General features: G+C 41.1%; 2 protein-coding genes across 2 annotated transcripts; both read left to right on the top strand.

Annotated features, from left to right (window-relative positions):
- Window positions 1-1801: 1801 nt before the first annotated feature.
- LOC134457449 (tyrosine-protein kinase SRK2-like) lies at window positions 1802-5882 on the top strand. Its single transcript, XM_063209460.1, has 8 exons — window positions 1802-2187; window positions 2872-2993; window positions 3259-3422; window positions 3674-3842; window positions 4068-4226; window positions 4499-4680; window positions 4819-4972; window positions 5639-5882. Exons 1-8 carry the CDS (start codon window positions 1802-1804, stop codon window positions 5848-5850), a joined length of 1548 nt encoding a protein of 515 aa, XP_063065530.1. The 3' UTR covers window positions 5851-5882.
- Window positions 5883-10223: 4341 nt separating this feature from the next.
- On the top strand, window positions 10224-17801 carry LOC134457448 (tyrosine-protein kinase SRK3-like). Its single transcript, XM_063209459.1, has 8 exons — window positions 10224-10621; window positions 13736-13857; window positions 14179-14342; window positions 14923-15091; window positions 15850-16008; window positions 16611-16792; window positions 17187-17340; window positions 17602-17801. The coding sequence occupies exons 1-8, from the start codon at window positions 10224-10226 to the stop codon at window positions 17799-17801; spliced, it is 1548 nt and encodes a 515-aa protein (XP_063065529.1).
- The last annotated feature ends 793 nt before the right edge of the window (window positions 17802-18594 follow it).

The following is an 18594-nucleotide window of genomic DNA, read 5'->3' as shown; positions in this document are numbered from 1 at the left end:
ATAGGTGCAGTCAAATCATGTCATGTTTGTCATGGTTAGTATCAAGGAGGCCTGTGTTGAAAGCCAGGAGGGACAGCTCTCTTCCCCTTTGATGGAAGTGTACATTGTCAGGAGTGGGGCTTGCTTTGAGGCCCTTGGAGGTGCACCCACTCCATGATCCATACAGGGGATCCATCAGGATAAGTTCCCTGGACCTGGGGCTTCATGTACAAAACTTGCTTACGCACAAAAAGTAAGTAAGTAAGTAAGTAACTTTTCACACACATTTTCAGATGTACTAATAGGCTACTGACTTAACATGAAAAAGTGCATGTGTACTAAGTTTAATGTGAAATCGGACATACCACACAAATCTGCATGAAAATCTGTTTATGCATGGACTGATACAGTACATTTAGAATTTTAGGTGCAGGGGGCACTGGGGCGCAGCGTGCTAAGCCCCCCACATTTGGGCTTGCATGCCCACCCACGGGGACCCCGGTTCGAGTCCGGCCAGGGTCGTTTCCCGATTCTCCCCTGTCTCTCTGTCCCATTCGCTTCCTGTCACCATCTTCGACTGTCCTGTCAAATAAAAGGCATAAAAGCCCCTAAAAAACATTAGAATTTTAGGTGCAAATGTATCTCTTTCTGATTTTCACTTATGTAAAGATGGAGTAGGAGATATTCAGAGGTCGTTGTACATTAGGCTCCTGGAGTGACATCCAGGTTACTGTGACTAGGGCTACAAGTTATGGGCCATCGGTGTTGGACGACTTACTTCCTCTGTCCTCTTTGGCCTATCTGCACAGCTGGATTGGCCAGAAGGCATACAGGGCATTTGCCCGGGGATCGTTTTGGCCTGGCCCTCCCTGCAATGTATCAGTCCTCATGCCACTACAGCAGACCTCAGAGTCAGATTTAAATATTTATTTTGGCTGTTGTGGTCAAAATAGCTCGTAATAGAAAACAGATAGAGTCCAAAAGACTTGAGACAGAGACTAAAAATTATGTCACAGGCTTCATTGTCTCTCTCAATGCCTTCTCAATGCGGTCTTGGCTGAAAATGCCTAGCCTGATTTTTTTCTCCCAGGCCAGCCCTGCCTACCTGACTAGAAAGACAAACAGCTTTTGAGATAAGACTTAAGTAGCCTACTGCAATGGTTTTCAAAGTGGGGGCCGTGGACCCCTAGGGGGCCACGAGGTAGTGCTAAGCGGGCCGCGGAAAGTTGGCAAGAGAAGTATTAGCAAAGCAAAAGTAAATAACTGAATGAAATAAATAACTAAAGTAAAACAAACTAAACCAAAAATAAACTAAACAATACTTTTATTAGTTAATAACGGCATTTAAATAGGCTGCATCTCTGATGAAGGATCTACAGTGACTGTGTTATCATTTTCGTCTTTACAATATATTTATTATGTTTCCTGATTTCCTTGGATGAGTTTTGGGATGCACCAACTCCATCGAGTGGTAAAGGGGGCACACATATACTTGTAGCCTACTGTATCCTTTTGCAGGAAAGGTGTGGCACGGCCGATGTCAGGGGGCCTTGGCTAAAATCTACTGGTATATGGGGGCCCTTGCCATGGTTAAGTTTGGGAACCCCTGGCCAACTGTATAAGGGCTGTTATCAATTTCCTCCAACTCCCTGCAGATTTACACAAAACAGTGCAGTAAAAAGCAAGTCACCTTTGCTCGCCATCGTAAAAAGCTTTGGCACACATTTCAGTGACAGTATCGTCTTGTCTGTGTGTAGACAACACAGACCATGCCGCAGGCAACATGTCTCTAAAGTTAACATTTTGCAACTTGTACTCACGTATGAACTGTTGTCCATGTTTGAGGAATCGAGGCAAGGATAACAGGGATGACATTAAACTGAAGGATGGTAAGGGTGATGGGGAAGAAACGAAGACTGAACGAGAAAATAGATATGTCTTTGAGAACACGGCGGCGGCAGACTCCAACTCGTTGTACGCATCCCCAGAAGTACTGGAAGATGAAAATTTGGGGATTTATAAGGCACTGTATTCCTTTGAGGCTCGAACCGAGGATGAAATGTCTTTTGCTGAGGGCGACGTATTCAGGGTTACTGAGTGGCTAGAGGACTGGTTGACAGCAGAGAAGCTCGTCAATGGAGTGGTCGTGGACAGCGGTCTTGTACCAAACAATTACCTGGTCAAGGAACATGTGATGGATAGTCAACCGTAAGTAGCTTGGTTAAACTGTATATATACATACAATACAATACGCTTTAATATAATATAATGTGATATTGATATGAATGTGATGCACTGTCAGGCAGAAACCTAGTATGTCCACTATTCATTGTTTTTTACTTAACTTATAACTTATTAACTTATAATTCACTATTTTTAAAAATACAAAACAAATAGAACAAATACAAAATAGAAAATAGTAATAGATATGAGGTTTATGTCGGACAGATATAATATAATATAATATAATATAATATAATATAATATAATATAATATACTATACTATAATATAATATAATATAATATAATATATCAATAAGGCTAAAATATAATATGCCTTCCTAGTAGGCCTCTCTACAACTGTTTCCCAACCTTTTTTGTCATGTGGACCCCCTAACCATTTTTTTGTTCTACCACAAGTTCCCCTAGTGGTACACGTCCCACTGGTTGGGAATCACTGCTCTAGAAGAACACTTCATTACTGCATAAAAAAGTAATGGCTATTTCTAGTAAATGACACAATATGTCTGGTTTCAACCAATGTTACGATTAGGTGCAGTCCAAACAATGTTATTATATGGGGTGCAACCCATGTGCCATGATACATATGATGTATCCCAATGTAACTTCATGATGCAAATCAACCAATGTTTCTGTGGTGCATTTCACAGGTGGTTTGTTGGAAAGCTAAATCGGTTTGAGGCCCAGAAGCTTCTTCAGGAAGCTAAGAATGTTGATGGGACTTTTTTGGTACGGCGCAGCGACAAGGATGACGTTGGATATGTCTTATCTGGTATGATGTCTGAGCTTGCAGTTACAATCTATGACAAAGGGCAAACAGTGTCCAGTTCCCATCTATAGAATGCTGATATAATGCTGTATAAAGTTAATTATTAATAAGCTCATATTATCCTCTACATAGTGATAGGGATAACATTGTGTTTTTTTCTGCGGGACTTTGACTTTGTATTCCTTAATTTCTGATCTGATGCTTCAAGCAGATCTTTACCACGGATGTGTATCTCCAAATCAATAATTGGTCTTTTGCACCCTTGCAGTGAAGGTTGGTGGTAATATGAAGCATTTGAGGATTGATGAGGGAGAAGATGGACATTTCTATGTGGCGAAGAATCAGACCTTCCCCACTGTGGAGGCCCTGGTCAACTACTACAGCACCCACTCCATAGGCAACCAGTACAAACTCACAGAGCCCTGTGGACGGGTGAGGCAGCCTGCACTTTCACACTTCCCATCTATTCATTAATGTGTTTTCACCCCTTTTGCATAGGTGCATAGGTGAAGTCATGACAAGGCAACAAACTTAAACACATACACACATATTGCACCTTACACTTGCATTAGATTAAAAAAAATATATATAGCCATATACAGCACACGCACACGCACACACACACACACAGAAAACTTGCATGTGTGTTGGGTTTGTAAGTGGAACATCTGTGTTCCAAACAGAGGAAGCCAGAGGTGCAGAACCTGGTCCATGTTGCAGAGGACGAGTGGGAACGTCCTAGGAGTGAGTTCACTCTCAAAGAGCGGATGGGCTCGGGTAACTTTGCTGATGTCTACCGTGGGAAGTGGAAAGGCGGGATTAATGTTGCCATCAAGATTCTAAAAAAGAATGGTATGTCAGATGTTCAGCAAGAATGCATGTAGGTCTGTCTATCAGTCTGACTATCTGTCTGTCTTATCTTTGTGATATACAGTATGTCTAATGAAATGTCTGACCGTCTGCTCACTAAATGGGATTGTGAATGATAACATGAGAACCCACAAGTCTATGTCTATAACTCAGATTCCAGTCATGTAACAACAGCATCTTCTCCTTTCCTCTCCTTCTGTGTGCCAGATGCTCTGGACCACAGCGAGTTCCAGCTAGAAACCCAGATGTTGAAGAAGCTGAAACATCGCCACCTCATCTCGCTCATTGGCATCTGCACAGAGTCTTTACCCTACTACATCATCACCGAACTCATGGAGAAGGGAAACCTACTCAACTTCCTAAGAGGTGGATGGTTTTTCCTGTTCATCCATCTTCTTTGTTACTATTTTCATCCTACAGTCATATGAGCCTGACAACAATTCTTATAATACTAAAAAATGCTAGCTGACAATGGGTAGTGCAGGGGACAAATAGGCTTTTAATGGTCTCTGGTGCTATTGCTTTGGAATCATGGTGTGTAAAGACTCACTTACTGTAACTGTCTCCTTTCGTTCTTTTGTTCTCTCTTTATTCATTACTCTTTCTTTCTCTCCCTCTCTCTCATCGCTCCATCCCAGGTCGAGAGGGACAGGCTTTGGATTTGACTTCCCTCAGAGAACTGTCCCTTCAGGTGTCTGACGGCATGGCTTACCTGGAGTCAGAAAACAGCATCCACCGAGACCTGGCGGCCCGCAACGTCCTCGTAGGAGAGGGAAACATCTGCAAAGTGGCAGACTTTGGTTTAGCTCGAGTCATTAAGGTGAACTATTGGGTGGTCCTTGAAAATATTACACTTCGGACTAATTGAAACACACAGTCTCCATCTTTCATGTCACTCTTGTGTAATTTTTTACAATTTTTTTGTCAAACTGGTCACCTCCTGAAATGTTTCCACCAGGAGCCATTTTATGTGACGGATGACAGAAAAATCCCCTATAAATGGACTGCTCCTGAAGCACTCAGCCATGGGAGATTTTCCATCAAGTCAGATGTCTGGTCATTTGGCATTCTGCTCTATGAAATCTTCACGTATGGAGGAGCACCATACCCAGGTAAATATTTACATCTATTACAATATGGATGTGTGAAATAAATGTGTGCATCTATGACGCAACACAACATATTATATGAGTATGTCACATTACATACAGACAATCGTGTGTTGCTGTAATCTCAAACTGGCTAGGTTCGTAATGCAGGGTGTCACATAGAATTAGGCCTAACCAGCTGTTCTGACTACCATACATCCCTGAACCACCCCAATCCTCTAGTACCAAAAGCAAAAAAATGTTTTCAGTTCATGAAGCTATTATAATGTGTGAGCACACAAAATTGGCTTCAAGTCTAATCAGTTAATGTACCTATATTATACAGTGTTAGCACACAGGATTTGGTGGAAATACGTCCACCCATTTCAAGTAATTGCATAAACAAAAAGTCGTCTATCTGGAAAGTGTTGCCCTCCAAAATGTAATAGTTTCCAGTCGCTAAAATTTGAACGAAATCCATCCACCTATTCAAATATCTAACAGAACATTTTTAGTACAATGGTCTGCGAAAAACCACAATATTCCCTAAGCATCACATTTTGGGAATGTAAAAAAGTCACATTCCATGTTTTGGGGAAATAAATAATTAGTGTTTGGAGGTGTTCTCTTCACCATCATGTAAGTACCGGTAGATAAAGCAGCCTACCACTGTATGTTTGTGCATTGCAGGTTTGAACAACGGTGAGGTGTACGATAAAGTCATCCAAGGATATCGGATGACCTGCCCAAGCAAATGTCCTGAGTCTATTTACGACATCATGAAGAAGTGCTGGAACAAGTCACCAGAGGGCCGACCCACCTTTAAGGAGCTTCAATCCCTTCTGCAACCTGACCGCTTCATGGATTGGAGTCAAGAGACCCCAGAAGAGTTCTGTGTATAGACATTACCGTATGAAACACAAATGAAACTTATAACGTGATTAATAAATGGTTTATGGCTTACTCCATGGCACCCGGGGCGGAGTTATAGGGAGGGCGAGTAGGGCATTGGCTCCGGGGCCCAGAGCACTCTTGCATTGGTGGTGGAAGACCTATTGTTACCTTGGCAGGCTGTATAGGGGGCCCTATAAGTGTTTTGCCCTGGGGCTCTGTGTGCAGTTGTTTCGCCACTGCATGGCACATACCATTACAGTGAAGTGGTCCATTTCTCATCTCCCTCATTACATGAGTAAAGCACTCATAGGGTGCATTCCAATATGCGACCTTGCATCCTCCACTTGTGCTTGTGGCCTCGCCTCGCCTCCTGACCCCTCCTACGTGGAGAAAACAATAAAGTTTCCCAACTGTCAGCATAACAACTTTTTTTTTTGGGAGGGGGGGGGGGGTTTTTCATTCACCATCCAGTTTGCAAATGAGAAGATGACTTTACAATTGAGCTTTTGAGAGATATTGAAATAATGCTGTTGTCAGTGATGTCATCATGACATATTACTTCCTGGTACGAGGCCACAAGCACAAGTGGAGGACGCAAGGTCGCATATTGGAACACACACATAGTACATACCCCACATACAATGCTTGCATCTTGCACATCTTTTGTTTCTTGTTGTACAGTATATTTAAACAGCATTACACAGTACATCATAAAGATAATTTCCACATGCATATAAACATGTTTAAATATGCAGCATAAGAAACACAACATTATGTATTACTGTGTATGTGTGATTTACTCATGTGGAAAATGTCCACAGTTATTACACTGGGAGCCAAAGTGCTCGTTATTTGCCCACATTCAATAGGCCTATGCAGGCTCATGAAATATCATCAAAGGAGCAAGTCCAGATTAAGGCTTAGGAATTACCTTTTTATTATTGATGCATTGTTTGCTGTTATTGTTTTGAGTATGCTGTTGCAGTATTTTGCACTGATTTTTTTGCACTTTCAGTATTATTGTATGCATGTGTGTCATTTAATAATTGGGGCAGCCGTGGCCTAATGGTTAAAGAGGTTGTCTTATGATCAGAGGGTTGCAGGTTCAAATCCCACCCTTACCTCTCCTTATACCTCCATCCATGTCTGAGGTGCCCATGAGCAAGGCACCTAACCCCATGCTGCTTCAGGGACTGTAAATAATACCCTGTACATACGGTAGGCCTAACTGCAAGTGACTTTGGATAAACGCCTCAGCTAAGTGTAATGTAATAACATGGTTTAATATCTTAATAATGTAATAAAAATCACTCTGTCCATCCGTATTGACTTGTGTAAAAGGTCACTGAGTAGTGGTAAAGTTTATGTACTTTGAATGTGCCATATAAGGTAACATTTTGATGGTGGTTTTGATTCAAATAGCATATGATGACATATTAACTACAAGCAGATTCCAAAAAAGTTGTGACACTTGGTATTTTGTGGATTAAAGTAAAATGCTGCCATTTTCAAAATATTCAATCCATGCATTACATGGACAATAGCACAAGGTCAACATATCAACTGTTAAAGCCAGGCTTCAGTATTATAGGGAAATCTAGGGTATGTGTTATATATATATATATATATATATATATATATATATATATATATATATATATATATATATATGTGCAACAAATCTCAAAAATGTTGGGACAGGGTCAAAACATGTTGTAATAGTTGGATAAGTTTACAAAATACACAAGGAAGAACATTTTAAAAGGAGCTATACTGGCTTCCAACATGAATGCAGAAATAAAAGACCATCACAGAGAAGCTATCACTCAGAAGTGAATAAATTGAGGGGCTAATTACTGATCTATTATAGCCTAGAAATCTAGACGCCCCTAGTGGTCGCAAATTAGCTCGCTAGCCTAGATCTATTACACAGAAAGAGTGAATTATCCAAATTACAGGCATATAAGACCTATTTGTGTAATATAGAGTTCTGTGAAATCATCTTATGAATTATGAGATCATTAAATACCCATTGTCAATAAGCACACTATGACATTCAAACAATGACAGGCAGCTGATGAAAAAATTACCATAAACACAACACTTGATTAATGCACATGAAACAGATATTTAACCTTGTTGCACGTGGCAAAGATCATTCTAGATGGACCCAGAAGACATGTGAAACTGGCCTCTGATTACAGAACGGAAAATATTTCAGTCATGCACCGTGCAGGTGACACAGAAGATTAATATTTCAGTTTGATTTAGTGAAGTGAAAGTGAACGCAAGCCCATTGGGAAACTCCAACTCCCATTGTCATTGTGACACAGCACTCCACAGCACACAAGTGAACACTGCACACTGCACACAACAAAATTGCATTTATGCCTCACCCGTGCAAGGGGGCAGCCCTCAGTGGCGCCCCATGGGGAGCAGTGCGGTGGGACTGTACCATGCTCAGGGTACCTCAGTCATGGAGGAGGATGGGGGAGAGCACTGGTTGATTACTCCCCCCACCAACCCTGCGGGTCGGGAGTCGAACCGGCAACCTCTGGGATGCAAGTCTGACGCCCTAACCGCTCACCCATGACTGCATTTAGTGGTCACTGGTCAGTCTAAAAGACAGGGTATATGATGGTAACAGGGTGCAGTAGTACCTTGGTTATGGTCTTCTTACTCATGTGGAGCATTTAAAAGGAATACTGAATCGCTGGGGCGCTCCTGACCAGCTATGCTTAGGGCCTCCACAACCTTAGCAGCAGCCCTGAGGCTACTCATTGGACCTTCAGTTGCACTATGGGGAACCTAAAACTTCTCTGAAGAACTGAAACATTCTGGAAAGAACTACAAGGTTACTCAAATAACCTTTTAGAGGTTCACACAGTGTCAACTGAAGGCCCCACAAAGAACCTGTGGGCTCCTTGGTTTCTTAAGAACCTTGGATTCTTAAGAACCTTCAAAAAAGTGTTCTTTGAAGACCAAACTTCTATAAAACTTTTAGAGGTTCCTTCACACTGGCCAACTCCTGGTTCCTCTGGGGAACTTTTAAGTGTAGGCTCAGACGGTGAGGCTTCATCAAATACTGAACCATTGGGGACAGAGCCTTTGCCATTGCTGCCCCCACCCTCTGGAACTCTCTCCCCCTGACTATCCATAACTCTGACTCCCTGCATTCCTTCAAATGCCATCTCAAGAACCACCTCTTCAATTCCGCATATGACACCTAACTCATCACCTTGCTGTCCATTGTCTATCTGTTATTTCCCTCTCTCTCTGTGTGTGTGTGTGTGTGTGTGTGTGTGTGTGTGTGTGTGTGTGTGTGTGTGTGTGTGTGTGTGTGTGTGTGTGTGTGTGTGTGTGTGTGTGTGTGTGTGCGCGGGCGCTCGCGCGCGTGCCAGTATGTGCGATTTTTTTTCTCTCTAAAGCGGCTTTGTGTACCAAGAAAAGTGCTATATAAAACCGATCTATTATTATTATTATTATTATTATTATTATTATTATTATTAATATTATCCCAATAGTATAACTGTGTTTATGTGACCATTACCATAGAAGTAAGCCCTACTTGTCAGGTCAACAAACCTGCCTCCTTGGTAAATTGAAGTCAAATCGTGTCATGTTTAGTATCCAGGAGGCCTGTGTTGAAAGCCAGGAGGGGCAGCTCTCTTCCCCTGTGATAGAAGTGTGTGGTGTGTCAGGAGTGGAGCGGCTTGCTTTGAGGCCTTTGGGAGGTGCACCCACTCCATGACCCATACGGGGGATTCCTCAGAAGTAATCTGGACCTGGAGTGACATCCAGGTTACTGTCACCATGGTTACAAGTTACTGTCTGCCATCACTGTTGGGCGACTTACTGCCTCTGCCCTCTTTGGCCTACCTGACAAAAAAGAAAAACAGCTTTTGAGATAAGAATATATGGCTGCTCAACTCTCAAGTAGCCTACTGTATAAGGGCTGCTATCAATTTCCTCTAGCTTCCTGCAGATTTACACGAAACAGTGCTGTAAAAGCAAGGGCATATCTAGCACTTGGGGCCCTAGGCGAAATATAAACGTGGGGTCCTCAAAAGACATTATAGACTTAAAATTCTGTGTTTTTGTGCTATTTTAGTGTTTTGTCTCATGTACTGTAGATCTTCGATCACTTCACATATGTGACAAATTAAGATCAAGCCTATTTTGTGTGTGTGTGTTTGGGTCCCCTATGGAGGACAGATTTGGTCGGGGACCCAGGCAATTGCCTGGATTTGCCAAATGGAAAGTCCGCCTCTGTGTAAAAGCATGTCACCTTTGCTCGCCATCGTAAAAAGCTTTGGCACACATTTTAGTGATGGTATAGTCTTGTCTGTGCGAAGACAACACAGACCATTCCACCGGCAGCATGCCTCTTAAGTTATTTCGCGACTGTTGTCCATGTTTAAAGAATCGAGGCAAGAATAATGGGGATGACACTAAACTGAAGGGTGGTAAGGGTGATGGGCAAGAAACTAAGACTGAACTGAACGTCTTTGAGAACCCGGCAGTGGCAGCAGATTCCAGCTCGTTGTACGAGTCTGCAGAAGTACTGGAAGATGAAAATTTGGGGATCTATAAGGCACTGTATTCCTTTGACGCTCGAACGGAGGAAGAAATGTCTTTTTTTGAAGGCGATGTATTCAGGGTAACTGAGTGGCTAGAGGACTGGTTGAGAGCTGAGAAGCTTGTCAATGGAGTGGTCGTCAGCAGCGGTCTTGTACCAAACAATTACCTGGTCAAGGAACATGTGATGGATAGTCAACCGTAAGTGGCTTAGTTGGACTTAATACATACATTACAATAGCCTTTAATATAATATATTGTGATATCGCCGTCAGACAGAAACATTGTATCTCCACTTTTCATTCAATTGCTTTTTTTAAACTTATTAACTTACGATGAATCATTATTTTCTAAATACTGTATGCAATCATTTAAACATTACAGTTGGTTATTTAATAATTTATCAGACACATTTACTCATGGAGACTGACCAGTAGTATAGTATTTCTATTTTATAATGAATAAAGAACAAACACAACATTAAAAGAAAAATAGTAATAGATACAAGGTTTCTGCTGGACAGCGATGATAACATAGTACAATGCAATACAACATAATACAATATAATGTAATGTAATGTAATGTAATGTCATGTAATGTAATATAATATAATATAGGCCTAATGTAAATGTTGAGCTGGTTGGGAATCACTGCTCTAGAGCGTGTTTCCCAACCTTTTTTGTCTGTATACCCCCTAACTGATACCTTATATCTCTTCTTCTATCCCAATGAGACTATGGGTATTTTCACACCTAGTCCTCTTTAAATGAACCGAACCCAGTCCTCTTTAAGTGGAGCAAAACGTGAACAGACAGCAAAATGACTCAGTTCTGCTTTTGTTCATATTTTAAGTGTATTATGAAAAGAACCCACTGCTCTTTCTGGTCCAGTTAGGCTTTTGTGGTGTGTCAGTCCTCCTCCAGTCCTCTAAAGCCTAACAGGACAATAGGAAATTGGTAAAAATTCAAAGGGACCAGGTGTGAAAATACTATATATTCCAAATATGTGTTATCATTACACTTTTTCCATGTACCCCCTGTAGTGTGCTCATGTTCCCTGGTGGTACTGTACATGTACCCCTGGTTGGGAACTACTGCTCTAGAAGAACACTTTATTATTACTACGGCACATAAAAAGTAATGGCTATTTCTAGCAAATGTCACAATACAGTATATCACGAAAGTGAATACACCCCTCACAGTTTTGCAGATTTTTGAGTATATCGTTTCATAGGAAAGCATTACAGAAATTTCACTTTGACACAATGATTAGTGACCTTTTAACAACATATTTAACCCTATTCAGACTGGGCTTTTTTGGCTTTCCTGGGCCTGGGGGGGGGCTCTTTTGACCCCCCCCCCTCATAACTCATGAACGGAATACAGTATGACTACGAAACTTGGGGGAGATGATCTTCATATGGACATCTATGAATGACATAATTTTTGTGTAATTATCTGGTATTATGACGTCATTATGACATCATTATCTTATTATGCCCAAAATCTTGCCATAATGGATTTTCCAACTAATTTAGGTAATGCACTTAAATTTTAATGATTTTCTGCTTCAAACCACTTATATGCTCACAAAGTTGTTTGATGCTAATGGAAATAACAAAAAATATGAAAATATATGGCGTCATAGATATGGTGAAGTGATTTTTGGTCTGACATACCTGTCAGAAAACCGTTGCCATGGCAACAGCACAAATGATAAACCTAATCTTTTGGTACCTAACTGTAGCCAACTAAATGTTAGGAAAAGTCACAAAGTTTCGTAGTCATAGCTTAAGTCGTTAAGGAATTATACGACATCAAAGTTGGTGCGGGCACTTTTAGCCCCCCCCCCCAGTCTGGATAGGGTTAACCGCTTAAATTTCTTGTTCACTCAGAAAAAAAATAAATACAGCCATTAATGTTTGAACATGTACTCACAAAAGTGAGTACACCCAAGATTAAAATCCGGTAGAGAAGGGGCTGTGTTGGCTCGAATCGTCTCGAATTGAAACGAAATGAAAAGGGATGAAAAGGGAGGTCATCAGTGTGCGTTTCAACCTTTCTTTGCATTGAACTTTTATATTTTGAGTCTGCATCTGGCTTAAATAGATTGGTGTGAGATTTGAATGCAATCCTATGGAGAATATCATGATCTGCTTCAGTAGTCACAGTGCATGATGATATGCATGTTTCTTTTAGGTGTATTTCAGATTGCCAATGGTGACAGCATTCATGCATCCCCAAACCATGTCAGTCCCACTACCATGCTTGGCTATTGAGAGGATACACCTTTTTTGTAAAACTCACTTGTTTACCACCACACATACTTGACACCATCTAAAGCAAATTTGTTTATCTTGGTCTCAAGAGAGATGAACAGACCAAACATATGGATCACTGTCGTGTGATCTGAAGAGACCAAGATAAACAAATATACTTTAGATGGTGTCAAGCATGAGTTGTGGTAAACAAGTGAGTTTTACAGAAAAAGTGTATCCTATCAAAAGCCAAGCATGGTAGTGGGACTGGCATGGTTTGGGGATGCATGAATGCTGTCAACATTGGTAATCTGAAATACACCTAAAACATGCACTGTGACTACTGAAGCAGATCCTGATATTCTCCATAGGATTGCATTCAAATCTCACACCAATCCATTTAAGCCAGATGCAGACTCAAAATGGAAAAGTTCAATGCAAAGAAAGGTTGAAACGCACACTGATGACCTCCCTTTTCATCCCTTTTCATTTAGCTTCATTTCGAGATGATTTGAGCAAACACAGCCCCTTCTCTACCGGATTTTCATCTGGTGTGTACTCACTTTTGTGAGTACATGTTCAAACATTCATGGCTGTATTTTGTTTTTTTCTGAGTGAACAAGACATTTTAAGTGGTTAAATATGTTTTTAAAAGGTCACTAATCATTGTGTCCAAGTGAAATTTCTGCAATGCTTTCCTATGAAAAGATATACTCACAAATCTGCAAAAACTGTGAGGGGTGTATTCACTTTCATGATATACTGTATGTCTGGTTTCAACCAATGTCATAAATAACATGCAGTTCAACTAACGTTATTATGCATCAGACATCAGGTTCGCCTGATGAAGGTCTAGGACTGAAATGTCGCTTATTAAAGAAAAATGGTCAGTGTGGGAGTTTTTTCAAATTGTCTGCTGAGCGACCCATGGGCCATCTCCGACATATGGTACCTGTCAGCTGAGGAGTGTGAAAAAAAAATCCAGGTTTATGATATGGTGCATCCCAATGTAACTTCATGATGCAAATCAACCAATGTTTCTGTGGTGCATTTCTCAGGTGGTTTGTTGGAAAGCTAAATCGGTTTGAGGCCCAAAAGCTTCTTCAGAGAACTGAGAATGTTGATGGGACTTTTTTGGTACGGCGCAGCGACAAGGATGACGTTGGATATGTCTTATCTGGTACAGTGTCTGAGCTTGCAGTTACAATCTATGACAAAGTGCGAATTTATTGATGAGCAATTTATAGTATGTATGAAGAACAATAGTTAAACAGTGTCCAGTTCCCATTTATAGAATGCTGATAATGCTGGATAAAGTACATTATTATTAATGAGTTCATTGTAATCTCTACTTCTACTATCTCTAAGATAAGCCAATAGGTATAACTGTGGGTTTTTTTTCTGAGAAACTTTGACTTTGTATTCTGAACTTGATGTTTCCCTCATATTTTTCCCACGGATGTGTCTACAAGTCAGTAACGGGTCTTTTGCACCCTTGCAGTGAAGGTTGGTGCTAATGTGAAGCATTTGAGGATTGATGAGGGAGAAGATGGACATTTCTATGTGGCGAAGAATCAGACCTTCCCCACTGTGGAGGCCCTGGTCAACTACTACAGCAGCCACTCCATAGGCAACCAGTACAAACTCACAGAACCCTGTGGACGGGTGAGGCTGCTGCCCTGCACTTCCACACATGTCCTCTATTGAATAAATCTGTTTTCAAATGTGAAGTCATACCATCACCCATAGAAAAAAAGATCTATATAAAATGTACAAAATGACTCATAAAAGAGCAAAACAATTTTTATATGGCATGTTATAAAAGTGGCCCATACTCATTTCCCCATAAGTAAAGTAAGTAAGTAAAGCACATTCTATGTCGCAACATACATGGAATGTGTATGTGTCCTTATTTATATGCCACTGTAGGGAAGTGGAGTAAAGTTGGCCAGCTAGGACTTGAACCCAGACCTTCTGGGGTAGTAAACTGAGGCTATGTGTGGTCAGAGCCCCAGTTAAGTACCCAGAAGGCTGGGGTTTGAATCCCGGCAGGGCAACGCTATTCCCCTTCGCTACAGCCATATACTGTATAAGTGACCCATTTATTTTTTCCCTACATATAGTACATTATCTGTATATCCATGCAAGTTAAGTCTGGTTGATGAGAGAAGGGACCTTAGAGAACTTACATACAGAATGTACTGGGTTTGTAAGTGGACCATGTTCCTTGCTGTATTCCAAACAGAGGAAGCCAGAGGTGCAGAACCTGGTCCATGTTGCAGAGGACGAGTGGGAACTTCCCAAGAGTGAGTTCACCCGCGAAGGGCAGCTGGGCTCGGGCAACTTTGCAGATGTGTACCGGGGGAAGTGGAAAGGCGGGATAAATGTTGCCATCAAGATCCTAAAAAAGAATGGTACGTCAGATGTTTTGCAAGAGTGTATCTGTCTACCTCTCTTGGTTATCTTTCTATCTCATCATGCGATATGTACGATGATACATCTGACAGATTGTCTGTTACACTTATCTTACACTTAACTCACATTTGAACTTAACAGCCAACCACTGATATAGTGTTCATATTTGATTAACTGTTTTTTCTTCATCCTTTAAAATGTAAGAATTTAATATCTGACAAGTTTTGGATACTTTGCTCTTGCAGCTTTCATCAGATGTGTCATGTGATATTGGTACGACATCTTGTGTGGTGGTTATACCGTATGTACTGTATGTGCCATCTCACCTGATGTGATGGGATGGTGATGTGCCCCGGCTCGGGCTGGGGCTGGGGTATGCCCTCTGCTAGTTGATGGTGTATTTGGTGTATCAGGCTGCTGGAGTGTCCCAGGTGTGGGAGAGCTGGTGGGCTCCTTCATCCCTGTTTACTGCTGTCCATGCTGCACACTTCCTAATTTCCCCTCTTTGACCCTTATGTGGCACCTCTGATGAAGGCTGCTGTGCAGAGGCAAAGTAAGCCTAGCCGAAACTTGTCACGTATAAAACTCTTATCTTCAACTGGCTTTGAAAATGAAACCATTCATGAATTATTACTAACAGGCCTAATGAACCTCTTTAGTCTATGTGTCACATTTGCATTAGACACTGAACAGGATGAACGATTAATGAAAAAATTGAGCAGACCCACCCACCACTATGTCTATATGCCTGTGCCAGATGCTCTGGACCACCGTGAGTTCCAGCTGGAAACCCAGATGTTGAAGAAACTGAAACATCGCCACCTCATCTCGCTCATTGGCATCTGCACAGAGTCTTTACCCTACTACATCATCACTGAACTCATGGAGAAGGGAAACCTACGTGACTTCCTGAAAGGTTGCTGTTCTTCTCTGTCTGTCTTTCTCTCTCTCTCTTTCTCTCCCTCTCTCTCTCTCTCTCTCTCTCTCTCTCTCTCTCTCTCTCTCTCTCTCTCTCTCTCTCTCTCTCTCTCTCTCTCTCTCTCTCTCTCTCTAATTTTCCATCGCTGCCACCCACAGAAAAAAGTAATTAAGTAATACGTAATTACTGCTGTTGAGTTTGAGTGTTCAATTTTGTTAACAGACTACTCATTCCTGGCTCGGAAGTATGACACTGTCTAATTACTTTGTACATTGCGGAACTTGTCTTATGCAGGGGCTTCAACCTGGGGCTTCAACCTTCAGCCTAGGAGCCCTGTATCATCTTATTCTGGCCCTGTGCATGGAACAGTATATGAAAAAAATGTGATTCTTGAGGTTTCTGCACGAAAATGATCAAACTCGTTGAACTCAGTGTCTACCTACTGTATCTTGTTGCAAGTAGAATAAAGGCAATATCTCTCTCTCTCTCTCTCTCTCTCTCTCTCTCTCTCTCTCCCTCTCTCCCTCCCTCTCTCTCTCTCTCTCTCTCTCTCTCTCTCTCTCTCTCTCTCTCTCTCTCTCTCTCTCTCTCTCTCTCAGGGCCAGAGGGGAAGGTGATGGACGTCACTTCCCTCAGAGATCTGGCCTTTCAGGTGTCAGATGGCATGGCCTATCTAGAGTCAGAAAACAGCATCCACAGAGACCTGGCGGCCCGCAATGTCCTAGTAGGAGAGGGAAACATCTGCAAAGTGGCAGACTTTGGTTTGGCCAGAGTAATCAAGGTAAAACATAACCACATCAAACATATCAGCTTTACTTTATAAAAATGAACTACTTTACCATTTGAGATACACAATGTAGACCCCATATCATGCCACAGCCGATATTTCAAATGCACCGTGTGGATTTCATTTTTACAACTGCACATCTGCAGTGGATACCTATTCCTGCAAGCAAAGGAGCTTATTTAGTATGTAGACATAATGCACTCCATTCTGCCAGTGGTTGTTGAAAAGACTTAACTAATACACTATGATATCACACAGGGCTTTTAGTAATGCATTAGAACTTGGTCACTGCCATTATGGTAACAGCACATTTATAGCAGTGGCCATGTCTTAGCAGGACGAGCATATCTGTCGTATAGTTACGTAATTCATGATATGAATCCACCAGGAGCCGTTTTACGTGTCGGATGAGAAGAAAATCCCATATAAATGGACTGCTCCTGAAGCACTCAGCCATGGGAGATTTTCCATCAAGTCAGATGTCTGGTCATTTGGCATTCTGCTCTATGAAATCTTCACGTATGGAGCCAAACCATACGCAGGTAATATTTACATCAGTGAAAAGTTGAGTGTTCAAATATGAATGTCTCTGAGGCAAGACAACAGATGAGCAAGTTACATTATTTTATAGGCCATTACTGTCAAGGATATAGGCCTATGCATCTTGCGATAGCCTCAGCCTTAAATTCACGATGGAATATCACAAATGAATACTAATATGATTGGAATTGTCATTATCGCCATCATCTAAGTATATCATGCTTACTACATGTAGAGTACAGTATGTTGTTTGTGCATTGCAGGTTTTAACAATGGGGAAATATATGATCAGATCATGACTGGGTATCGGATGGCACGCCCAGGTAAATGTCCTCAGCCTATTTACGACATAATGAAGAAGTGCTGGAGCGAATCACCAGAAGACCGACCCAGCTTTAAGGAACTCCAATCTCAACTGAAGCCCGACAACTACATAGAGAGGAGCCCAGAGACCGTTGTCTAGATCTGTGTATATAATAATAATAATAATAATAATAATAATAATAATAATAATAATAATAATAATAATAATAATAATAAAAGTAGCAATAATAATAATAATAATAATGATGATAAGAATAATAGTTATACATTTTGCTTTAATTTCATTTTTTTATTTCAGAATACTCAAGGCTAATATGTGAGTAGGCCAATATATGAGTAAAGGACTTGCCACATAGGGAGAATAAAGTTCTAAAGTTCTAACAAACTCTGTACATCTCGCCTACTCATTACATAGGCCTACAGTCACATTAGCCTAAATTCAGACTCTAGATCATTCCCATGTAAGAAACACTGTAAGCTATATTATGTTTAATTATCCCTACTAACAATTTTTAGTTCTACGAAGGTTCCTGGAACACAAGCCCTTGGTTCCAGTTTAGTTCTGGGTACGTCCCCAGAGAGTCATGTTTGGTTATTTTTCCGTTCCTCACTTGGTTGGCAGGAAAGTTTAATTTTCATTCCTAGAATGTTATATGTGTAGTCAGGGGCGGAGTGGCCCACCTTTTCCCACCGGGAGAATTTTCCCCTTGGCGGCCCTCTTTAAAAACAAACAAAAAAACAAAGCGAACATGGTTTCCTAACCAAAAAGACAAAAGCCACGAAATCTGCAGTCGTACTACATGTGGACATTAGTGTTGTCAAAATATCAACCTGAAGTGGAGAATTGTAGCCTACACCTTCACTGTAAAAAAAAATGTGTTGACTCAACTTCAAAATTCGTGTAACCTGGTTGCCTTGAAATTTGAAGTTGT

The sequence above is a fragment of the Engraulis encrasicolus genome, chromosome 10, assembly GCF_034702125.1.
Source record: "Engraulis encrasicolus isolate BLACKSEA-1 chromosome 10, IST_EnEncr_1.0, whole genome shotgun sequence".
In the NCBI taxonomy this organism is placed as follows: Eukaryota; Metazoa; Chordata; class Actinopteri; order Clupeiformes; family Engraulidae; genus Engraulis; species Engraulis encrasicolus.
The sequence above is the reverse complement of the archived record's forward strand: the minus strand, read 5'-3'. Positions and strand labels throughout refer to the sequence as shown.